At 59.2% G+C, this 24,923-nt stretch overlaps 1 protein-coding gene across 1 annotated transcript; it reads right to left on the minus strand.

Moving 5' to 3' along the window:
* Positions 1 to 1,275: 1,275 nt before the first annotated feature.
* On the minus strand, positions 1,276 to 24,293 carry SEMA7A (semaphorin 7A (John Milton Hagen blood group)). The gene is made up of 14 exons (XM_032865040.1): positions 24,048 to 24,293; positions 11,174 to 11,325; positions 10,623 to 10,664; positions 10,175 to 10,267; positions 9,874 to 9,958; positions 9,647 to 9,757; positions 8,853 to 8,992; positions 8,032 to 8,216; positions 7,029 to 7,137; positions 6,746 to 6,944; positions 3,833 to 3,960; positions 3,482 to 3,636; positions 3,217 to 3,278; positions 1,276 to 2,974 (listed from the first exon to the last, which is right to left on the minus strand). The coding sequence occupies exons 1-14, from the start codon at positions 24,226 to 24,228 to the stop codon at positions 2,613 to 2,615; spliced, it is 2,004 nt and encodes a 667-aa protein (XP_032720931.1). The 5' UTR covers positions 24,229 to 24,293; the 3' UTR covers positions 1,276 to 2,612.
* Positions 24,294 to 24,923: the final 630 nt, after the last annotated feature.

Raw genomic sequence — 24,923 nt, forward strand, 5'->3', positions numbered from 1 at the left:
ATGGATTTACAGGGGCTCGTTTCATGCCTCCATGCACATGGCTTCCTCCTGTCCAGCCCTGGCGGGTGCCTCTATAAAAACAAAAGAGTATGTTCTGTCCCTCCAGTCTTCTCCCAGAGGCCCATCCAGGCCTGAGAGCATCCTGTCTGGAAAGAGGGAGCCCACTGAAGTCCAGAGAGAGCAGGAACCAGGTTGGGAGTCACCCAGCAATCCAGGCGGTGGTGGGGCTTGAGCCCACACTTTCTGCACTTCCTGCTTCAAACCCACTCCTTCCTGCCTTCCCCCCATTGTGGGGCATGTGGGCTTCCTGAGGGGTGAGCTCTGTGGCTAGTGCTGCTTGGTTGTGAGCTGGGAAAACGGACAAGGCCAAGACATAGACTCTGAGGTCTTCCAAGACAAAGGAAGTTGGACTTAGAAACCAGAACTGCGTGCAAGAGGGGTCCCACGGAAGTCCTGGCCCAGCCCCTTCTTACATATGAAGAGAATGAGTCTTGGGGAAGGCGAGGTCTCCCCAGATCACGAGGGTAACAGCGGACCCACGACTCTGCCCCCAGCATGGAGCTCTTCCGGGTCCCCCGCACACTCCCAGACTCCTGGCCCCAAACACTTGCTGTTGCCTTAGTCATCCTGGGGAGGCTGGGTGTGGGGAGGAAAGAGACAGGCAGAATCTTCAGTCAGGGGGGCTGGCCCAGGAAAGCACAGGGCAGACTGACAGGGAGGGGGTGCCACGGGTGGTGGGTGATTCTAGTCCTGTGTCTGCCAGAGCCACCCCAAAGCAGGGCTCAGACTCAGAGAGGGGACCCGTCCCAAATCTGCCACGTCCCCATTTCTAGCAGTTATTGCTCGGGACAATCTTCCACAGACCCCAAAAGGCCTGTGTCCCTACCTCCAGGGACAGGCAAGAAAGGAACGAAGGGGCGACAAGGCCCTGGGAGGCCTCCAGGTTTCCTTCTCTCTGCATCCTTCCCTCTGGGTGCCCCCATTTCTGGTCCTGCCCTTGTCTGGCCCACTGTCCCTCTGAAGAGCCGCCTAACTCCCTTCAGCAGCTTGGCAGGCAGGACACTGCTCGGGAGATGTGGGTTCGGATCCCATTTGTGCCTCTCATTAGCTCATTAGCTAGGAGCACTGCTGAGCGCTTCCTGGGCTCCAAGGGCAGAGACAGTAAGTGTGTGTGATGCTTACACAGGCAGGAGGTACTGGGTCCTAAACAGAAGCCCCGCCCCCCAACCCCTGTCTCCACGACCAGGATGGCTTTGCAGGCAAGAGGCAGGCACAGGTAAATAAATAGTCTGTTTATTAGTAATATGTTACATTATTAAAGTGCATTGAGAAGAGATGCAGGGGCCAAAGCTGGAAGGCCACCAGCCCCAGGCCCTGCCCTGAGCTGGCTAGACACAGCCAGAGAAGGGCCCGGCTCTCTGCTGAAATCCATGGACAGGGCTGGGGGCAGAGCCATGCACCTAGAGAGCTTGGTCCAGGCTGTCCCCACCGGAATTCACAGTTTAGCCTAAGTTATAACATGTCCTGAGCTGAAGGTGGGAGACTAGGAGCATGGAAGCACAGCCCCTGGGGAAGGGGGATGAGGGGCGGGGAAGGGACCCTCCGCCCCCCAACCCCCAATGCCAAGGGCAGAGTCCTGGAACCTCCCCCTGAGGACCCGGCTCCTCCTTCTATATGAATGTGGTGAACCTAGGGCTCAGTTTCTCCTTCGTTCTCCCCTGTCTCCCTCACCCTACCCCCCCCTCGAACTGCCCCCCATACCGGGGGACTGGGACCATATTCCCCTCAGACTGGGATCCCAGGGCAGAGCCAGCTCATGCCACTCTCCGCGAACCCAAGCCTGTCCCTAGACTCTTATCCCGTCCCCGGAGCCTCAGACTGAGACCCCCCAACCCCAGCCCACGTCTTCCCCAGTCCCCTCCCTGTCCCACCCCACCCCCAGCATGTAGTTTTGGTATTTTCATACAGATGCAGTCAGAATTAGCTATACATGAAATAAGCCTAACATAAAAATAGAGCTTTTTCCGTCCTTCCGTCCGGAAAGCAAACATCCTTCAATAAACATGCAAGGCCGCTGCCTGGTGGGACCCAGGGCTGGTGAGGGAGCCGCAGAAGGCAGCCCTGGGCCTACGGGAACAGCGGCCACCCCCGGCCACAGCAGGAGGAGGGAGGAGGGGGCAGTCGGGATATGGAGAGTCCAGAAGGACTCAGGCCTCAGCCCCAAGGTCCAAAGCCAGGGTCCCAGCTTCCCTCTCCAAACCCCGTTCTCTGGCCCACGGGCTCTTGGGCTGGGGACATCACTGCATTTAGTCAAGTTTGAGGAGGGGGTGTTCGAAAAGTATTCTCCAGAAGATAAAGTCTGAAGTCCTCAATGCCCCAGCTTCACAACAGCGCCTTCCTTCCATGGCCCCCAGCCCCCGTGCCCCACATGGGCCCAGCAGCCGCCTGCGGCTGGCCATCTCCAGGCCTGGTGTCCTTCATCGGGTTACACAGTCTCCCTGGAAAGAAGCAGCGGGCCAGGAGCTCACCGGACCCGGCCGGCTCTGGATAGGAGACTCTTCTGGGGCCCCCAAGGCTGCAGGAACCTGCACCATGCCCAGCCCCAGGAGGCCCTAGTGGACCAGCAGGCCAAGAGCGAGCGTGGGCAGGACACCCAGCCAGAGGGAGGTGGCCAGGGCCCTGGCGCGGCCCAGCAAGTGCTCGGCTGTGGCTCCATCCTCGGGCAGCAGCTCCCAGTGCTGAGCCTCCCGGAAGTAGGAGCCCTCCTGGGCCTCGCAGCGGTAGTGGCCGTACTGGCGGGCTGTGAGGTTCTCGATGAACAGGATGCAGTTGGGGCTCTGGTGGCCCGGCTCGCAGCTCTGCTCCACGTTCTGCTCGTGGCGCCACGAGTAGGTGGCATGACGGGACTCCACGGGGCAGCTCAGGTAGTAACGAGAGTTCGGAGCAAGGGAAACCTTCTGCAGTGGGGCACTATCTGGAGAGGGATGGGGGAGGCAGCTGTGAGGAGGGGGCCCAGGGCTCCCAAGGCAGGCTGTGTTCTCCTCTGCTGAGGAGGGCTCCAGGGCCAACGCTTTGAAATGAACACCTCCTCCCGACTCCCCCCTGCCTCCCTCACCATTCCCCTCTCCACAACCAGCCCAGACCAAAGGGTGCCCCCTCTGTAGGACTGTCCTGCCCCATCTCGGACAGGGGCCCCAGCAGGGCCAGATCAGGTACCTGGTTTGGGGTTGGGGCACTCTGTGTGTGGCTCGTCTGGATTAATGGACTGCAACACTGGCCTGGAGTTGGAAGGGGGAGAGAGGCTAAGCAGGTAGGAGGCCACAAGTCCAGGCCTTTCCCCATCCTTGTCCCTACCCAGGATCAGCAGCAGTGTTCCCCCCACCCCCCTTACCCCTCCCCCCGCACCTCTTGCAGCCCACCAACACCACCCCTATCCCTGTGTTCACCTGCTCCCAGGGACAAGGAATTTGGGCCCACGTACCCTGGAGAGCTGTAGATGGAGACACAGCGGCCCTGGTCCCAGCCGCAGTAGGGGTCTCGGGCCATGAGGCAGCCGTGGCAGCCCCCACTGTAGACCTCACACAGATCCAGGGGCACCTGGCTTACCTCCCACTGGGAGCTCACATACAGCTTCCGCTAGAAGGAGAGCAGGACTCAGGTCAGGCCGGGGCGCCCAGCCCCAGCACTGACTTCAAAGTCACCAGGCCAGCCCTACCTTGGCAGACCCTGGGGCCCAGAGGCTCTTAAAAGGACGTGCAAATCACATGCAAAGGAGCTCTGTCCCCCATCCCCCGGGTAGCCCGGCTGGTTGTAACGGGCAGGGGAGGCTCACCCGCTCAGTGTCCAGCGACATGGCCTGGATGGCAGCCGGGTGGTGAAAGGGCTGGATCTCCATGATGTTGAAGACAAGGCTGCGTTCCCCGTCCCTGGACTCTACCACTTTGTGGATGGTGCCCCTGTCTGGGGGTGAGGGGCAGAGGGTCAGTGGGCCGGTGGGTGGGCGTTCCACTCCAGAGCCGGGCAGCCTCCCTCTGGGCCGGGCCAACCAGCAAAGACATGTGGAGGACAGCTGGGCAGTCGGGGCTCAGGTGAGGGTCACAGGAGTGGGGCAGGGCGGGGCGAGGAGAGTATGACTGAGGAGGGATGTGGGAGCCTGGGGGTGACCCAGGGAGCTTCGGAGGCTGGGCTGCAGAGGCCACCCCAGGAGGCCCAAAGCTCCCCAAGGCTGCAAGGGCAGCTGGGACATGAAGAACAAAACCTCGGTACTGTCCACGGTACGTGTGGATCCTCTGTGCCTTAGCCTCGCGCACCGCTCAGTCCTTAAGATTAAACACCCTTAAGAGGCGGGTATTATCTTCCCAATTCCGGGAGGAGGAAATGAGGCTCAGAAAGGCTGAGCAACTTAGCTCAAGGTCACACAGCCGGTGACTGGAACCCAGAGACGTCAGAACCCCACCCCTCCGCTCCTTCTACGACTCCCCTGCTTCCTGGACTCATTGGGGTTGTTTGCTTTAAATACACTTTTCATTTTGGAATATTTTTAGCTTTACAGAAAAGTTGCAAAGATAGTACAGAGTTCCCGAATACCCTTCACCCAGTTTCCCCCAACGCTCCTATCTTACGTAATTGTGGTACATGGTCACAATGAAGCACTTGAGACTGGGACATTAGGATCACCTCAACGACAGACTTTATTTGGATTTTTGGGGTTTTTCCACTAATGTCCTTTGTCTGTTCCAGGATCCAATCTAGGACTCTACATTGCATTTAATCTTTGGGGATTTTATTAATTTTTATAAAATCTTTCATCGGAAAAGGACATTAGATGCCACATGGAGATTCCCAAGGTCAGGACCAGGCTGCCTGCCTCTGAGGCTGTGCTGTCTCCATTCATACCTGTTGGGGACTAATGGGCATTCTGACCCCAGGTCCTCCCATTCCCAACTCACCTTCTGTCCCAGTTTCGAGAATAGCCTCCCTCCCTCTCCCTCCTTCCCAATTTCCCAGGGCATCACTTGCCCCAAAAAAGCAGTCAGATGATCAGATGATCACCCGCCTAGAATGTTCCTCTATGTGTCTATGATCCCCCTCGGCAGGCTCCGAGATGTGCCCAGACGCTGCTTTGTCCTAACAAGCCCCCAGCCTTGCCGCTGCCTTCACGCCCACACTGCCCTCCGCCACCTCCGTGGCAGCCCCATGAGTGTCTCCCATAACTTCTCCCAGGTGTGAGAACCTCCCACTCTCTGCAGAGGGCTCAGAAAGTTCTATTTCTTATCTGGCCCCCAGCCTTCTTGCTGCAGGCTGCAAAATGGTACCTCTCCAATGGCCCTCACAGATAAACTGGGACAAAGGCCTCATCCTTCAAGTGCGCTCGCCTCCTGGGTCTGCAGGAGAGGAGCCCACAGACCCATGCAGCTTTCCTTGTCCTATCTCCTGCTCTCAGTCATGCACTGTGTGACCCTTCCTCTCCTGCACCCCAGTGCCCTGCCAGCCACGGCTGAGCAGAGCAGGGACGGGGCGCATGGGTACAGCCAGGATGAAAGGAGGAGTAAAGAAGCGAGATCGCAGGACCCAGAAGCTAGGCCCCTTGGGGAATTCCTCTCCCCGAGGCTTCCAGAAGTCAAACAGCCACGAAGGTCAACATGGCCCTGAGAAAACCACAAGGTGAAGCAATAAAAAGAGGAAGCCACGTGGCAGGGAGGTACTGAGGGAGGCCCTAACTGTGTGGCCCCAGAGGTGCGAGGCCCCTGGGGAGACCCTGCCCTTTCTCATGGCATCAGCACTCGGTCTCAAGGAAGGCCGTGGCCCCTGCCCACACTGATCTCCGTGCCTGCTCCCAGGAGCCCCTCTGCCCACAGACTGGGACCAAGAAGTTGCCAGAAACTCAGCCCCGGGGCTGGCTTGTTCACAGCTGGTGACTTCCCAGAAAACAGGGGTATCTCCCAGGGCTTCTGGGGTCAGCAAAACCCTGACCCCCACGGAAGTTCCCTCTGTGGTTCTCTGCAAGACTCTGCAAAGCGGGGGTGGCGCCTAGGTGGCTCAGACAGTTAAGCCTCTGCCTTCAGCTCAGGTCATGATCTCAGGGACCTGGGATCGAGCCCCACATCCAGCAACCTGCTCAGCCGGGAGCCTGCTTCCCCCTCTCTATCTGCCATGTCTCCTGCTTGTGCTTTCTTGTGCTCTCTCTCAAATAAATAAAATATTAAGAAAAAGGAAAAAAAGCGAGAGACTCTGTAAGTCTCTGCTGTCTCTAAGTCCTTCCTCATGTCTCACCAAATTCTTGGCATCCCCCATCAAGTGTTTCCCCGCACCTGCACAGTCCCACAGACACGGAGAGAGTCCAATTTCCTCATTCTGCCTGGCAGAGGCCCACGGGATACCGGTGACCCAGTCCTTCCTCCTGATTTTCCACATTTCTTCCTACCATCTTCCCTGGGTCAGACATCTGGACCAAAGCTATACCCATCTTGGCTCAGACTTGCTATATTTCTGCCTCTGAACCCTCACACTTGCTCTTCTCCCATCCTGGGAGACCCTCTCCTCTTCCATCTTCCCCAGCCTCCTCCAAGAAGCCCTCCCTGCCTGACTCTTCCACAGCCACACATACTAACCCCTGACAGCTGTCGGTCAATCAATTCTTCCTTCCAGGTGTAAAGATCTAACCAGATGTTAGTTATGTTATTCTTTACGCCCTTCATACCCATTCGTACAAAGCAGGCCCAAAGGTCCCAGGGTGGCCCCTCACCTGTGGTTAGGTAAAGCACGTGGAAGGTCTCCCCACGGCTGGCCCGCATGCGGTGAACGACCACTTTCTGGTAGTGGTACTTGGAGTGGAACAGTGGTGCTTTCGAAGGCCCCATGGGCTCCACCCTCTGTGCCACCTCAGGGTGACTGTCAGCCACCTGGAAGGTCTCCGTGGGGATGGGCTGCCGGTCTGGGAGACACTGGGCAAGGAGGACAGGTCTGGGTTAGTGGCGCAGCTGGGAGGTGGGTCTGAGGCCCGGGCCATCGTTGGGGGGTCAGCTTACCTTGCCAGGCCGAGGGTTGGGAAGGCTCGCATGGTAGCCCTTGAGTGAGGAAGTACGGAAGACCTTGTCAATGTCCCCAAGCGAGTACACACAGACGGCCGAGTAGTTCCTGGAGGACAGAGAGAACACCTCAGTGGGGGACCTGGGCCCTCCCCACCCACACACACCCAGGCCAGCCCAGCCCCAGACAAGGGAGTAACCAAGTCCCCCAGGCTGTGAGCTCTGGGAGGACAGGGACTATCCCAGGGGTCAAGCCTAGTGCCTGAGATTCTCAAACACCAGTGAAGGAAGAAGGGGAGGGATAGCAGGGGAGAAGGAAGGAGGGAAAGGAGGGAGGGAAGAGAGAAGGGAGAGAGGCAAGTTCAACCACATTTCTTTCTGCTGTAATCGAAGACCCCAACCTGTGTTCTGTCACAGAATCACCAAGTTCAGAGGCTAACCCCCAACCCCTCACCCCGGGCCATAGAAATCCCAGTGCGTGCCTTCCAGCTGGGTGGTCCTCCAGCCTCTCCAGGGCCCAGCTGCAGCCTGCTGCCACCCGAGAAGGCCAGACTCCCGTTCCCTGCCCAGCCAGACCAGGTCTACGAGCACCAGAGCAACAGAGCTGCGGCCTGGGCTCCCCAGCTCGGCCCGCACACACCCAACCTGCACTTGCCTTGTTTTCAATCAACCAGAGTGATTAAGAGGTGCGAATGATCGGGTGCAGACCACGCCTGAGAAGGCGTGATAGCGCCCAGCTGCCTCTTCCCAGTGCCCCAGTCCCCACTCTAAGCACACGGCCGGAGGACACAGGCACAGGTGTGACCATGTGCACACACACCTACGTGCACAGGCTCACAAACATGCCGGCACTCATCTCTCCCTGAGCACGGGCTCTCCTCCACCCGCCGCCCAGTAACAACCCTGTGCACTCATGCCCCGTGAGCCTTCTCCTCAGCAGGGCCCAAGCCTTCCGAGCCCCACTGGCCGCTTCACCGGCCCGGCTTCGGCGAGGGTCACTCACCAAGGGTTGGAGAAAACGCCGTAAACTCGAGTGTCCCTCCACTGGCCATTGGGGTCAGGGAGCAGAAAGACGTCCTGCAGCCTGTTAAAGTTCTTGTTCGTGGACGCATCGCTGCACACCAGCATGGCCTTCAGGAAGGTGTTCCACTTGGAGACCGACAGGGAGCTCTCGCCACCCTGGTCCCCCTGAAAGGGTAAAGAGGAGGAAGAGCCCCTCAGCCCCAGCCCCAGCTGCCAGGAATGTCGGCATCCAGGCTTCAGAGCAGGCACGGAAGCCCTGAGAGGGGCCTCGACTCCATCCCCTCCCAGGTGCCCAGGCCTAGATGGCCTGTCCTCGCCAGCCGGGTGCTGACGCCAGGCGCCAGCCACAGGCCTTGCTGATCCAGGGCACAGGGCTGGCAGTGCAGACCCACAGGCTCCAAGTGCCAGGTCCCCATAGAGAAGAGCAGCTCAGACATGTGTTTGCACACACACACACACGCTCACACGTGTGCCCCAGACACACATCCCAGCGCCTTCAGTCACGGGAAACACCCACGTAAATGCACTTCCACACTCACAAACATGCTCAAACACTCTCCACGTGAAGTCACACATGTGTGCACCATCAGGCGTGCACACAAGCCCCACTACCTCTGCCCCCTCACACACCCTCCCGTGCACACCCATCAGCTCCCACAATCCCCACCAGACTCACTTGCACATCCCGCACGCTCCTTCGTGCAAACACATATGACCCCTGACCTGGGTGTGTTTTCACACAGTCGCTCGCTCCTTCATAGGCACAGGCACACACTCTTGCCCACTCTGCCACCCACTCACCCTGCACAGCTGGGCCACGCGGGACACATTGAGAGGGGCCTCGGGGTTCTTGTCAGGATTGTCCTCCCGGAAGAAGTAGTAGATCTTGTCATCATAGGCTTGGTCTTGGTGCACGATGGTAGCCTTGATGAACTGCGGGTCTGCCAGGGACGCAGGCGAATGGGTGTGAGGCTGGGGGTCTATTTGGAGGACCCACCCTGTGTGCACCCGCCCTGTGTGCAGGTGAGCGCACAGCTCCCCTGCGTCTCTACAGACAAGCCCGGGGCAAATCAGACCTAGGAGAAAACTCAGAACAGCAGGTCCAATAGCCCAAGGGGCCTAAGACTACACCCCCAGCCCAAACCTGTTTTGCCCTCTCCTACAAAGATGTCATCGGCCCAAGAGCAATGACTTCATGCCTGGGGACTGGGGCGAGGTCCCTGGGGGCCCCTATGTCACTTCTGCCTAATTGGCAGAGTCCTAATGAGGAGGGAGGAGGTGTCGTGCCCCACCATGAGCTCAGCAGAGGGATACGCTCTGGCTCCTGGGGACCCCACGCTGGGTCTGTGGCTTCCTCCATTTTGCTCCCAGAGCGTACTGGGCCCACCCCGCCTCCACACCACTGTCTCTGTTGTTCCCCTGCTCCCTTCCAGGTCAAACTCCTCAGCTCTGGCTACTTAGGCCCCTGGTTTCTTGAGTGGGCTGTGGCCTCAGTGGCCCTCAGGGAGCCCTCTTGGGACACAGGAGAACCCCATTTGCCGCCCTGGGTGTTCACACCCCTCCAGCCCCTCCAGCCCAGCCGGAGCCTGATTTACTCTGCATGACGGTGTCACTGGTGTACAGCTCGATCTCGCCCTGGATGCGGCGGAACCGGGGGATCTTCCCGTTATACTCCTGCTTCCGGATTGTGGAGTACACCTCGTCCCCTGGCATGGTGGGAGGGCCATGGGTAAGGGCAGACAGTTCCCGGAAGTCCCTCCTCCGAGCCTGGGATGCTGGACATGGAGCTGTCCACCCTCCCAGCCCAAGGCAGCAGCCCTACCGTCAAACAGAACCAGTGAGTTCTCATCTGGGCTGAAGGGGGCGTAGCCTCTCCTCTCGCCAAGTGACTCCACGGTGCCATTCACCTGGGGGACGCCAAGGAGGGTCAGACAGCCACGTGACCCCATAGCCACTGCCACCCACGGGCACCAGCTTCCTAGCCAGGGTCCCCCTCCTCCCAGGGATTCTACACAAAGTGGGGCCAGCCTCAGAGTCCCCCCAGCTCCTTCCCAACACAGAGGGCAGAAGCCCACACAGACAGGAGTGAGCTGACCAGGTTCTGCAGGGAGGGGCTCTCTTACCAGTCTCCAGCAGCTGGGGCGCCGGGCATTGGTGCCACAGATGAGAAGCCCCTCGCCCTGCCTCTCCAAGAGCGTGATGTAGTTCTCGCAGTCCTGCCCGGGAGAAGGGGAGGGAGACAGGTTGGCTGGAGGTCCTGGTAGGCCTAGCACTAGGACCCTCGGTCTTGGGGAAGGAGTCATCAGAAGTCTGACTACAGGAGGCAACCTCCAAAAGGAGAGCCCAGAAGGGGAGTGCTGCTGACTCCAAGAACAGAGTAAGGGCAGAGAGGCCTCAGAGAAGGACCATGTCTGACCCTCAGAACTGGGAATCCTGAGCCAAGGTTACCTCTCTCCTCCCAGACTATGGCTCCCAGGGCAGGGCCAGGCCTCCTTCCTCAGACTCTCAGGGACTCCCGTCCCTTTTCCAAGGGAGTCAGCCTCCCCTCTGTATTGCCTCTCCCCCACTCACCCGCTTGTCCAGGCAGGATCCCTTCGTGGAGCCAATGTTCACCTGGGGGGAGAGGGGAAAGTGTTAGTCCACTGTCAAGGCCAGGGGCCTGTAAGTACTTTCCATGCATGTCTCAGGAAGACTTCATTCTCTAGATGAGGGCCCTGAGAAGCTGAGTGATTTACCCAAGATCACACAGGCTGTCTGGCCTTATACTCGAAGCCAAAGCCCAGAATCAGCCCAGAAATCTCAGAAAACAGGGGCCCTGGGGTTGTGGAACCCAGCTTCCTGTCCAGATCTCCCACAGCAGCCCTATCCACTTGTCCTGGGGGGCTAGCTCTAGGCCTTTCTCCTCGCCGCCCCAACACCCGTGCCAAAATGGAGCCTCTCCCAGGGACTGTATGGAATATCACAGGGGCTGGATCAGTTTAGGAAGAGAGCTAACTCCCACGGATTCCCTGGGATCCCAGAGGGGAGATAAGGAGAGAAATAGGGGGAGGGAAGAGAGAGGAAGGGGCTCAGCTCTGTTTCTGGGGCCAGGAGAGGGATCCAACAGAGGGGTCCAGGCTCACCGTGCGCACGGAGGCATTCTTGCCCTCAGGGAAGTCGAAGAGGTAGACCTTGCCACGTCCACCCACCCACACGGCAGAGCTGCCTGGCTCGTGGAAAAGCACTATGTGAGGCTCCGACAGGCCGAAGTCAACCCAGTCCTGTCCTGCGCGGCCTGGGGAGGAGGCAAAATTGGTAGAAACATTGAGGCTGCACCCTGGGCAGCAAGAACCCTCCCCCTTCCCCCTGCCACCCCCAGGCACATCAGCACCTACCGACAGCTAGTGTTTGGGTCTAGACTAGGGCACCACCAGGACTCAGAGGCATGAGTAGAAGAAGTGAAGGGTCCCCTGCTGGGATCCAGCAACCAGCTGTCCTTGCCCCAGAGCCATTACCCCTATCCTACAATATGTATAACCTCAGGATGAGGGCAGGATTTAGGGGCCTCTGGGGAAAACAGACCGACTCCCCCCCAACATACACACACACACACACACACACACACACACACGCACTCACACACAGTCTGCTACTCCTAAGAAGCTGGGCTCAGGCTTTGGGACTTAACCAGGGCTCCCTGACTTTGCTCTGTGTGGCTCACCACTGCCAGGACAGAGCCAGCAGCCACCTCTGTCCCCTGCGGGTAGCAAGGCCTCAAAGCAGTCCACCTAGAGTCAAGGTTCCCAGAGATCACATTGGTCACAACCCCAGCCCCTCCTTTGGGAAGCCTTCTCCAACCCCCCTCCCCCTACCCGGGCCCACTCTGCCCTTTAGGGAGCAGGCCAGCTTAGATCAGAGTTAGAAAGGAATCTGAGTAGCCACTCCTCCCCATTTCTATAGATGGGCAAATGGAAGTCCAGAAGGAGGCAGGCCAAGGTCACAGGGTCAGTGGCAGGCACTGAATGACAGCCCACGCCTCAGCCCCTCAGCTGCCCTTGGTGGCCTGGCCTGCTCAGGGCTGGCTTCACAGGGATGCCGGCTGGCGGGGGGCGGGGGGGGCGGGCAAGATCGGCCCTCCCTCCCCAGCAGTTCTGGGACAAGGAGCCCTTCACAGAGCACAGCCTGGGCCTTTAAGCAGAAGGGCTGACCAGGGCAATTTTGCCCAAAAAAGAAACTGTAGCCACTACCTCCAGGGAGAAGATGTTTCATCTCCGGTGACATTGCTGAGGTCGGCCCAGTTGCAGGACTAAATTACAGAGATGGGACGGCCTATGGCTGGTCTTCCGCCACCGACCACTCTGGGGCTCACCCCAGAGCTCAGCCGACCTGCTATTTATTCAGCTGCAGCGAATTCTGGGGCAGCCAGCTTCCCAGGGACACGGACGCAGGACACAGCCCAGCCCACATGGAAGAGGGCTGCCGTTTCCTCCCTCGTTTCCTTGCATCTGCCCAGGGTCTTCTCGAGGCCCTGTGAGCCTTCCCTACTGAGGTTGCGTACAACCGGAGTGGGGAGCACACCTTGTGACCCGAAACCCATGATCCCTTCCCTTAGGCTAGCACCCTGCACAGTCAGGTCAGTCCTGGAAGTGAATATTCTGTCTTCACCTCCATTGCAGCCTGGGCCACAGCACAGAGGAGAAACTCAGGGCCCCCGGGGGACACGCTAGCCCAAGGTCACGCTAGGAGGGAAGGCAGACTGGCTCACGATATTGGTGCTCGGAGATGCCAGCACTGTGGGCCAGCTGAGAAACCGCTGAGCTCGCAGCCCTCGGGTTCCCCTGGCTCCCCTGGAGCGCTCCACGCACAGCCTGAGCACCTCGGCAAGTCAGGCCTCATCGACCCCCCCAGGGTCCCCTTCTGCAGCCCCGGCCACGCAGGCCAATGCTGAAGCCTAGCTCTGCACTGGGTTGGAGCTGGGGGTGCTGGCCGAGGCTTGGGCATTGCACAGCTGGCAGGTCCCGGCTCCCGGGCTCCCCCGCCTTTCCAGTGGGGGTAAAATTAGAGTGCTAGGGTCAGCAGCCTGGCTCCCCTTTCACTGGCAGCCAGCCAGGGATCCAGACAGTCTGCGGCTGCTCCCCCTTCTACTCCCCTGGCCAGCCGTGGCCAGGAAAGGCTGCAAGTCTGTGTCTGGAGATGGGCTGGGGCCTGAGAGCTCAGAACCCTACCCCTCAGCAGAGGGGCCCGCGAGGCCCACCACAGCTCTGGTAGATGGGAAAGAGGCACCAGAGTGGGCCCAGGGGACAGTTCTTGTCTGGGGGCCAGGGAGCAGTCCTGCCCTGGGGAGTGAAGCCTGATAGGAGAGGAGATCCGGCCCTACACTGGAAACCAGACAGAGTAAGACTGTCGCCGGAAAGCAAGCCTCCCCAAATCTCACACACAGAACTGTCCCAGCGCAGAACTCAGGGCTGCTCACGAGTATCTTTGAAAACACAAAGGGAAGGAGGGGGAGGGCTGTGCGGCTGGGGTACAGCATGGGGGGCTTCCGTGCCAGCCCCAGGACAGTCCTGCACAGATTGGGAGCCTGAGTCCCACGCCCTGCACATCCCGGCTGCAGCAGCCCAGGGTGGGGGAAGTGGGGACTGTTCACCCCATTCTGCAGAAGAACAAGCAAGGTCCAGGCCGCATGGCCTCCCTTGACCCCAGGCTCCTGCCCCTCCCCAGTCTGCACCCGGTATGGGTAGGATGGCACCAGCTCAGCCCGAGGACGAGGACGAGGCCTTGGCCCATTCTCCACCCCAGCCCCAGCCTGGCTCCCAAGCTGCCCAAGGCCCTCAAAGGGCCTGATTGTGCCGGGGAAGTGTCTGAGCAGCAGCAGCTCGATGAATACATGAAAGGAAGCTTTGTTCACGTTGCCGGAGCGGGGGCTGGGGGGCTCAGGGGCAGGAGGGCTGCCTGGAAGTGAAGGCAGCACCAAGCCTTCACAGCCAGGCCCCGTGGCCCCATGGCACCATGACAGAGAGCTGGGTCGGGGAGGGGGCGGCCTTCAAGGCTCTGAGCAAGGCCAGAGTTCACCCCTATAAAGGCCCAACCGGGTGACGAACTGTCACCTCCTTAAATGCGTCTTTTTGCTTCCCAGTGAATCCAAAGGGCTGGGGGAGGCGATCAAAGCTAGATGGGTCAGGAAGAGGCAGGAAAAGAATTCCAGACAAGGGCAAGAGCTGAACCAAGGTGAGGAGGCTGACTGAATGGGGGGTGCCTAGACCCAAGGGCCCTGAGCATGATGCCCAAGGATACTGCCCATCAGTCAGCAGTGTTGCCCTCCCCCCTCCAGGCAGGGCTAGGATCCGGAGAGCCTCCCCTCCTCCAGCATCCCCCCTGCTCTCCCTGCCTGACCAGCCCTCTCTGTTTCCCATCCTAGATGTCTAAAAGGAGCACCGTCTGGCACCGTGTCTCCCCCTTCACTCCCCGGCCTGACGCATTAGTGGCTGACTAAGTGGTAGCTAAAAGCTCCCAGAATAACCAGGGGTTCAGGCAGGGGAGGGGGCTAGGGGCCCAGGGCATGGCACCAAAGGTGGGTCAAGGCATAAGACCCCCACCCCCCACCCCCATGTGATACTGAGCCAATCCTCGCTCCTTCCGTACTAAGAGAAAACACACTCAGGCTGTCCTGTTCCTAGCTGGCCTCCATGGTCCCGAGTCCCCACCCTCCTCAGGGAGGCAGGAGCTGCAGGGTGAGCCCCAGCCAGAGAGGAGGGTCAAGAAGATGGCTGGGTGTGGGAGGCCAGATGTCATGGATAAGAATCAGACCTGACTGCTCTCACGGACACCACCCTCGCACCACTGTCCCAGTGGCCTAATGGCTAGAGCAAGTGTGGGCCGCCAGAGGGTGGGTTTTCCTAAAGCAGGCTGGCCTGGAGGGGTATCATCCCTCCTCTCCTTCACTCTGGATGCTGTCACCATCTGGTCCCCACTGTCCCCGTATCCTCATTGCTTATGAAAGAACAGGGCAGCCCAAGGAGGGGATGGGGCCTGGAAAGGAGGGGATGGTGTTGACCATGAAGGCAGAAACAAGGACAGGCCCCGCGGTCTGGCCTGGGCAGCGACAGCCTTCCAACCTGACCCACTGAACCGATGGGCCTTGAATGATGACCTCAAGGAGCCCTTTGAAAGTAGGCATTGAGGCAGGCTCTAGGAATGGTAGGAATGTGGTCACCCAGCAGGAAATGCCTGAGTCAGGCCACCCCGGGGAGGCCCAGGCACGGGGCAGGAGCCAGGCCGACCTCAGACTGGGGACCCAGCCACATCCTCCCCCATCCCCATAACCCACCCTGCATTGCCAGGTCCCCCTCATACCACACCATACCCCCTCTCCTACCACACACACCTGTCTGAGAAAGAGGAGGGAGGGCCCATGTGTGACCCAGGAATTAGGGTGCAGCCTCTCCACCCTTTGCAACCCATACCCCACAGGTCAAGGTGGAAGGGAGAGGATCTGAACAATCACTGAGCTGAGGGGACACAGAGGCCAGACGGACTGTGCCGCTGACCTAAGGAAGCAGGGAGGGGCCAGGCCCCAGCATAGGACTTCTGCTACCCATCACCAGCTCCAGCCCTCTGGGACCGTATCTCGAGGGCTTCTTGCTTTAAAAAACACTGTATATGATTTCTCTCTACTTCCCTGGGTCCTCTCCTGCTCCCCATCTTCCCTCCCTTGCCCGCTAGGTGAAAACTTGCTGGGCTGAACGGACATATCCTCCCACCCACCAAGGTCAGCTCTGGATGGGAGGGGAGTGTGCCTCACATGGGGGCTCAGCCCAGGGGCTCCAAGAAAGCCTGTGCTCCTTCTGGCAGCCGGGTGGCTGGTTGGTTGTGACCAGGGCCTTCCGGGTTCAGTTTCCTTCTCTGTGGACTGAAGGGGCTGGTACCTGCTAAGGCCCAAGTTTTATGACCCAACCATGGTTCTTAGGACAAATCACACACATGATGAGTCCTGGAAGAGTCACAATTTTCTGAATGGAAGTGGGGGCAGCAGAAGAAGCCAACATCCCCCTCAGCCTCCACCAACTGGCCTGCAAATTCCCCAACCACCCTGCCAAAAGGCAGGACAAGTGTCTGTACCCCATTTTATAAACAGGAAAACTCTGGCCCCTCCAAGTCAGCAAGGCTGTGTGCTCCCTTCACTCTGCCACTGTGCCCAAAGGACCAGCAGCCTGGCTGGTGGGGAGACCAGCAGGCGTGGTTGGGGGGAGGTGGGGGGAACGACAGTGAAGGCTTTGGGGGAAGGGGCAGTGTGGATGGCAGGGGGCACTGGGGTAAGCCAGACTCAGGGGACTCTGTGGGGGAAGGCTCCCCTCCCGAGGCCCATGTGGAACTGGGAGGAGGTTCCAAGGCCAAGGGAAGGCAGGAAACTCAGGATGGACAACATGTCCTGCCCACCTTCTGCCTGTTCTTCAACTGGGCAGGTTCTAAAAGCCCCAGAATGAGGTCAAGGTCAATGGGTAGCTCCTTCAAAGGAGAGGATGGGCAGAGGGGCAGGGCCTGCCTTTGGGCCCAGAGCCAAGGCAGAGGTGGGGGAGAGGGCAGAGGATGCCTACAGCACCCAAGGGGAGGAAGAGAAGGCCTCCCAGCTTGGCCTTTGTCTGCGGTGGCAGGGCAGGTGGGGGTAGGCAAGGGCACTCTGCCAGCACAGCCGGTGAGGGCGAGCGGGCAGGGCCTAAGCTGCCAGGTCTGCATCTCCCCAGAAATCAGAGATGACGAAGGAGGAGATCGACAGCGATGGTGACAGTGACATCCCGACCGCCTTACCCTTCCACTGCACTTACTATCCACCAGGCTCTAGTCTGAGTGCTTTTTAGAGTCACTAACCCACTTCATCGTCCCTGAACTCTTCTAAGGTGGGTTCTCTTAGGACCTGTATTCTACAGTGAGGGCAGCGAGACACAGAGGACTTGAGGAACTTGTCCAGGATCACTCAGCTATAAAGTGGTGGAGTGGCGGTTGATTAGGCAGATTGATTCTGGAATCTGTGCCTTATAGCACTGCGCTCTGTAGAAGGGACCTTGGAAGCGTCCAAGCCAATGCGTCCCACACAAAAGAAGAATGGGGACCAGAGAGGGTGGAGCCTGGGCAGAGGCCTCCTGGCACAAGAAGGCCTGACCTCTATCCACGATGCCCTAAAGAGGGTTTGTGTAAGTGAGCGTGGGTGTGCAGGCCTGAGGCATGAGGAGTGGGGGGAGGGGGTGGAAGGGATCTGGGGGTGCAGCACAGCACTGAGTGCTGACCAGCATGACTAATGAGGAAGACAAATCTCTTGAGATCTCTGTCTAAAATAGAAAAAACACTGTGGCCTGGAGTAGACCACAGAGAAGGGCAGGATACGCTCATGAACCCTTCTTCACTATCTGCCCAGCCAGGTTCTTATCCAACCGGCATCTGCCAAGACCACTCACCTCCACCCCCTGATTCCTCAGCTCAAGAATCCACCATGGTTCCCAAATGCCCATCCCGGCAGGGCCCTCCCCCTCGACCTGGCAGTCAAGGCCCATCTCCGCTTCTCTCTGCCACAGCTCTTTCCCTCCTCCGCAACTTGGCTTGTGCTCTCCTTTCCCTTGATTGCCCTTTCCCCTCCTGTCTGTGCACACGGTCTTACCTGTCCTTGAACACCTGGCCTCCACCAACCCCTCGCCTCCCCGGTCCCGGGCTTTAGGAAGTGCTCCCAGCCGCTCCAGCTCTCACTGCTCCGTCCTCCCTCTGACCTTGGGCTACACACCATCTGGCACACACCATCTTCTCTCGGATCACACTGTCTGGTGGGATTTTGCCCGGACTGTGGTAAAGGTAAAGGCCAAACCTCCTCTCACCCCATGGGCCCTGCCAACCCAAGGCTAACAATGGGCAAGTGAGGACAGCTCAGATAGTAGGGAGGGGTGGACGGGGGCAGGAGGACCAACCGCCATATGCCACGGGCGCAGACCTCTTGGAACAGGTTCCTGGGCCACTGACGGGGCACCGAGTTTATCGCCATGACCTTCTTCCTTGCTAGGCTGGGCTGAAGCCCTGGGTCCAGAAGATAACAGCATGAGTGGTTTTCCATGCCCCACTCTGCCTCCACCCCACGCACCTGCCCTTCGCTCCTGCCTGGCTCTTCCCCTCCCAAGGACATGTCCCCCACTTGTGAAACCCCACACTGACCTGTCACAGTCCTTGGCTATAGCTACAGGTTCCTGATCTCCCAGGTGACCTCTCTAACCAGGCAGCAGGCCCGCCTCTCCAGGCACCCGTGTGCAACCCAAGGGCAAACCCAGGCCTCCTCCTGCTCTCTGCCCTACAGTGGCTGAACACGGACGGTCCCAGGCATGGCGGCCGGTGCTGGCTGCGCTCCACGATGAGAGCTGCCCCTGAGGGCATTAGCACAGAGCCCAATCCCCTGACTGCAAGCCAGGGGTGCAGGACGCAGGGCAGGATCAGCCTAATCCCAGGCTGCTGTGACGGTTAAAACCAGATTAGCCCCAAGTCCTGACACAGGTCAACCTGCCCTCGAGAACTGAGGTCCATCCAACTGCCCTGAGAAAAAGACCAGAAGAGGTCCAAAGAGCCAGCCCAGCCTAAGGTCCTGAAGGGAGGATGATCATGGCTGGTGGGGCTCCCAGGAGCAGAGAGCACTGGGGCAGGAAGAATCTGGGCTCAGCTGAACTGGCCAAGGAGGAAAGGGCTCAGGGAGCCCCAAGCCTGGGGAAGGAGCATGTAGGCCAAGAGCAGGCTTGGGCAGATGATACAGCCCTGGTCCCAGCTCTGCCTGTGTCATTGGATGACCTTGGGCCAGTCCCTGTCATCCCTGGCCTCAGTTTCCCCATCTGTGGAATATGTGGTTTAGCCCAGCTGATCTCTACCATTTGTCTTCTGACGTCCTAAGATGTGCCCCACTGGGCTGTGGGCTGGAGTTATCCAAGGTTTGCTGGAGGAAGTGAGACAGAAATGGCAGAAAGGAGAAAGGTGAAGGGAGTGACAACCAGCAGGGCAGGAAAACATGGGTGCTGCGGAGAGGTGAAGACAGATGGACAGAAAACAAGGTGGGTGCCAGGCATGGTCACCATGCCGCACTAGGGAAAACAGTAACTGTCACTGTGTGTTCAGCACAGTGACATGGAGGGGTGCAAGGGGACAGATCTCCCAGTCTCCCGTGGCCTGGGCTAGCCAGGGGAGAAAGCGCCTGTTCTCTTACATGGGGGCCAATAAGGGACAACAATCCTCCAGGCTCTAGGAGGACCCCTTCTTGCCCTACCCTGGGAGGGAGGAGGCTTCTGGGGGCAGACAGGCCTGGCCATAAAAGGAAACTAAGAGAAGGGGAAGCTTTCTGGCCCCAAAGCTACCCACCAGAGTAGAGGAAGTATGGTCAGTCTCTTGTGACATAGCCAGATGCCGTGCGGTGGCTGAAATGAGGGACACGGGGCTGGGGGTGGAGGACAGGACGTCAGATGGGACCTCAGCTGTCAAACTCCAGGACTACCCACTCCCACCACTGTCTCCATCCCCGCAGGCTGTTGGATCCCTTCCCCTGGTCTGAGCCTTGGCTTACTACCCATATGTTAGGGGCCCTGGCCTGGCCCTTTGCAAAGAAGTTTGCCCAATTCTCCCTGTTTCTCCTGAAGGATGCAATGAGAGAGGAGTGTAGAGCTTACACAAGCATGCCAAACTCCTGCCCTCACCAGCAACCCACTCCCCTCTTGCCCCCTGGCCCAAGGAATGATCTACATACAACCCCACCCCCCCCAAGGAGGTGAAGGCTCCTGGAAGGGGAAGCTGGTCACAGAAAGGACATCTGCCCTTCCCCCACCAACACAGCCTAGATGGTGCCGGCAGAAACTCTTCCCCACCATGGAGAGTCTCTGCTGAGATATAGGCTACCTTATCTGGGGCACCCCGCAGTCAGGAGTTAGGCAGAAAGCTCCTGTCTCCCCAAAACCAGCCCTGGCTTCCCATCAGGGAGCTATGACATACAAGAGGCCTCCCCTGCCAGCCATGGTCCTTCCTCCCACTGGCTGTGTAAGGTCAAGTGGCCCAACTCAGATGTCCCCTCCTGCAAGAAACCTTCCTGGAGCCTCCAAGCCCTAGCTAACTCAGTGTCTCCTTCCTGGCTGGGAGCACCCACTCAGCTCCTCTCCTCTCCCTGGTCCTAGTTGCACGTTTTTGGGTCTGAAATCCTGTCACACCAGGTACTTCCTCTGGTCCTTCCCCTCCCCAGTTGGCTTCTACACCTCCTGCCATCCCAACTTACCACCTCTTCAGGAAGCCCTCCTTGATTAGGTAGACTGGGTTCAGTACCTCCTCAACCCCCATAGCTGCCTCTGTTACAGGTCCTGCTGCATTTTCTTATAACTGAAGGTTGATCTGCCTGTCTCTCCATCTACACTGAGAAGTCTACAAACTTGTCTACTTTCTCATTCCTGGGACCCCAAGCCCTGCCCTGGGACCAGTACAAGGTGGGCCCCAGCAAATGTCAAATGTCAAACATGCTAAATCACCTCTGAGACTACAAACTAATGAACCACTTCCTCCAGCTGATCTCAGCCTTCAGCTCATGAGACAAAAAGATAGAGAATACAACACTTGAGGATTTCCGCTGACTTCCCAGGTTTCAATTTATCCTCAATGCTAAGGTTTGAACTGGCCACCGCAGCCTCTGCCCATCCCAGAGAAGCAGGAATCCCAGAGAATGCATGCTCTGATAAGTGTGAGCTCCCCCCTTCACTGGCTTTGGACAAATGAGGAAACTGAGCCTTGGAAAAGGCAAGTACCCATCCAGAGTCACACAGAAAAAGAGCTAGGACCTGAGCCAGGCGCCTGACCTCTGCTCTTTTTTCCCCACATCGTGGATGTCTTAGGCCTATGCCAGCATCTATCCCACTCCAGCCTGCTCTCAGAATCTTCACAATCCAGGACAGAGGGGTCACATAGCTTGGCCGGACGCTCCCAGTGACGTCACCAGCTCAGGAAACCCCCTCTCTCCTCCTGGGAATTGCCCCCCTTCCCTGGTTTCTGCAGGGGGAGTTCACCTTGAAGGTTATGAATACATCTAAGTCCCCCAAGAGGGCAAGGATTTCCACTGGAAATGCTGATGCTTGGGGAGCCTCAGCTGTGACCTCATCCCCTGGAGGAGGTGACAACAACCCCCCCCCTGGGGAGTCACCCTATAAAGTCTCCCCCAGCAGCCGCCAAGTCAACAATAACATCCTGTTGTTTAATTGGACAAGAGAGAGGGCAGAACCTGCTGGGCAGGTGGAGATCAGAGACTGGGCTGTTTCTCTTTGTGGACATGCTGGCTCACCTCTGATCCTGGAGGTCAGGACCTTCCTGGGCTTCTCCATCTCTCTCCTCCAAGCAGGGATGGAATGAGAGAGGGGTGCCCAGCTTACATGAGCATGTCAAACCTCTGCCCTCACCTGAAACCCACTCCCCTCTAGTCCCTGCTAGCAGGGAGGTCAGGCCCACACTTTGCATCCATGACTGGTCCATGTGTCCCTGACGCCCTCGGAGAACAATCTTCAGAGCTCTTCCTGATCTGGCGGGCTCTGAGGGTCAAAGACAAGGTGCAGAGTTCAAGGGCACCCGTCAGGTCAGTGCTGACACATCCGTCTCTCTCTGGGCCAGGCCTTCATCAGGCTGGAAAGGAATCGACTTCCCCAACAAGCGCAGGTTGGGAATCTCCCAGAACTCTCTGATCAAATCTTTCCCTGAGGCTTAGGAGTCGAAGCAACATAAAACAATGACAGAGAAGAGCCCCCTGTACCTACTCCCATCCCCACACCTGTCCTGGCTGAAAACTAAATGCCTCACGGAAAAGCGGCTCCAGAAACCCCATTATCTTTGGTCTAGTTGTTGGCAGAGGCCCACCCTCACAGCACCCCACAGCCTGGAAGACGGGGACCTAGGTCTACAGCAGGGCTGGAGGGTCCTCTTCTCAGCCTACTCCCCAATTTGCCCTGCCCAAGCCCATTCGTGTCCGACTGCCATGTGTCACCCCACAGGAGACAGGAGGCAGCTGTCAGCCAGGCATACCATCACCAGCTGGTGGTCCTGGGGGAGAGGCTGGTGGCAGGGTCTGTCTGGCCAGTGGGGCGCCTGGCACTGGCAAGGATGAGCAAAGACTGCCTTTGGACAAGATAGGTGAGGGGGTGGCAACTCCCAGCAGGGATCAATAGCGCATTACCAAGCAGAAGGCACGGCCAGTGCGGGCCAGCGTGGCACAGTCGTGAACTGTGTGCAAGTGGAAAGAAGAGGTGGAGCTGGGTTGGGAGCTTTGAAAGTGGGTAAGAGGACTGAAAGCATCTTTAAATAGCCCCAGGGTGGGGACTAAGTGCCCTGGCTGTGGAGGTTCACATTAAGTGCTCAGAAGTGGCTGTGCATTAAGTACGGGGGGAGGCATCTTGGGAAGACTTGGGGGTAGGGGCAAGCAGAGCCAGATGCAAGCAGTTTGGTGCAGAGGGAGATTCCAGAACACTCAGATATGGCCATGTGTCCCCTTCAGAGTGCCCAAACACTGTGCTGTCCAGGACAGCCAAGGGGACTGAGGCAAGGCAAAGATAGAGGGAATGCAGAGAAAGCCTGGGCTGGAGCTGGTATGAGTGACGGTGCAGGTGTCCACCATGAATAGATGACCAGAGGGCTGCCTGCTCTACTCCCACCAGAAAGAACTCTGGCTGGGTAGCACAGCTGGCCCCCAAAGTCCCTCCTTTATGGCCAAAAAATTTGCTTAAATCCTTCTCCCCTCCCTAACTCAGAACTAGCTCTGGTCCTGTGCCAGTTCAGAGCCCCCAGTCCGCACTGTGAGCTCACACGCTGCAGAGTGACCTTGGGCAAGTCACATTCATTCCCTCTACTGCAGCTGCAGATCGGGCCACTCGGTTTGTGTGTGGGATTTTTTTCCGCTCTCTGCTAAGAATACCTGCCCCAGATAATGCTCAGGCTCTGGCAATTCCTGCAAACCGCCTCAGGCATCAAAGGCTGCTGGCAGGGCCAGACCAGACCAGTCCCCCAACCCCCAATCCACCACCACCAAAGGGGCCGCAGTGCCCGCCAAATTTGGGAGACAGAGCCCTGACGGTCTAGGGGCAGGGAAGCATTTGTGTGCAATGCAGGGGAGGGGAGTTCGGTCCCTCATAGCAGAAAGCCTCAAACCCCACCTAGCCTGCTTTCTGACCCATTGTACAGGGGTCTAAAGTGAGGTGCCCCTGGGGGAGGCTCTTCACATATCCATCGCGGCCTAAAATCTGCACTCCCGCCCCAGATCCGCTGCCTGGGGGTCCCAACGACCGTGCCCCACCCAACGGGCACTGCCCCCCACGCTGCGCCGATTCCTGGTGACAACTGCCACGTGCGGACAAGGGGGGAGCGGCCCGTCCCGGCATTGCAGAGGCAGCGCCCGGGTGCCCCAAGCCTCCGCACCGCACCATGGCCCGACTCACCACAGGGTGCCCACCCCTTTACCCGGCCCGCGCTCTGGGCCGGGGCGGGGGCGGGGGCAGGCAGCGGGGTCTTTGTTCCCGCAGCCCGAGCGCAGCGACGGCGGCAAGGGGTCCGCGCCCCCCTTGCCGGCCCAGCCTGCGCCCCGCGCGACAGCTGAGCCCGCCGCTCAAGAAGAGGAGACCTGGGTGGGGGTCCCGGCCAAAGAAAGGGTCCTGTACAGAGGTCCTGGCGCTGAAGGACCGAGAACGCCCCTCGGCCGAGAGAGGGGCCCTCTCCCTCTCCTGCGCCCCGGCGCTGCGGTTCCCGGCTGGGGGCGGACTTGGAGCGACTTAGCCGGGGCTCCGGCCCCCGCCGCTCGCTCACCGCAGCGTTCCAGCTCGCTCCGGCGTGCCAGCGCGCACACTCACACACACTCACCCAGACCCACACGCTCCCCGCGGGGACAGCCCGGGACCCGCAGACGCGCGCACGCACTCCCTCCCGGGCCCGCACACTCCGCACCCGCCCGGCGCCGCGTCCGATCCCGCGCCCCACCGGCAGCGCGGCGCCACCTACCTTTCCAGACAGCGGAGATACGGGGTCCGCTCTTTGGGTGGCCTTGGGTGGCAGCGGCCGTCCAGAGCAGCAGCAGCAGCAGCAGCCGCAGCCGCAGCGGGAGCCAGGACCGAGCCAGCGAGCCGGGGACGCGGGTGCTCTGGGCGCCGAGGGAGGCGCATCCGGGCGGAGGCGGTGTCATCCCGCAGCCCCGGAGCGACAGCGGCGAGCAGCCGAGTCTGAGCCAGCGCCCCACCAAAAGCAGAGCTAAGGCGAGGAGGCGGAGTCAAATGCCTGACCCCCCCCCCCCCCCCCCCCCCCCCCCCCCCCGCCCCCCGCAGCCGTTCTCGCCTCCCTGCTGGCCAAAAGGGGCGCAGTGCCCACCGCCAGGGCACCTTCGTCACCCCCTCCTCGGCAACTCCAAGGGGAGAATCCAGGCTGCCAGGGACTAGACAGACTTGTGGTTTCCTGTGATTGGTAGCAGGCCCTGTCCCCTCTGAGCCTCCTCAGATCCACTTCCCCCTACCCCATGTAAAGGTTGGCCTGGAAGTCTGGAAGGACCTCTCCCAGGGCACAGACAAGGTAACCTCACTAATGGCCATCTAAGTGGTGTGGACCCTGAAAGCTGTGGTTCTCAAGAGGACAGGCTGGCTTGAGCGGACACAGTTCTCTCTGAGCCTGTAGGGAGGAGCAAGATTCTTTCCCCTAGGAGCAAGGTGGCAGAGGGTAGATGATCTATGGAGAGCACTCAGCACCCCATCATTGCTCTGCTATGAGAACATGGAATTTTCATCTTGGCCTGACTCCCTCCCCTCTCCTTTCTCCTCCTTTCCCCAACCAGCAGCCTTCTGGGCTGCCTCCCCCCAGCCAGCTGGTGTATGCTCAGAAAATCCAAAC

This window comes from Lontra canadensis, unplaced genomic scaffold (genome assembly GCF_010015895.1).
Source record: "Lontra canadensis isolate GAN:19392208 unplaced genomic scaffold, GSC_riverotter_1.0 scaffold28, whole genome shotgun sequence".
NCBI classification, from domain to species: domain Eukaryota; kingdom Metazoa; phylum Chordata; class Mammalia; order Carnivora; family Mustelidae; genus Lontra; species Lontra canadensis.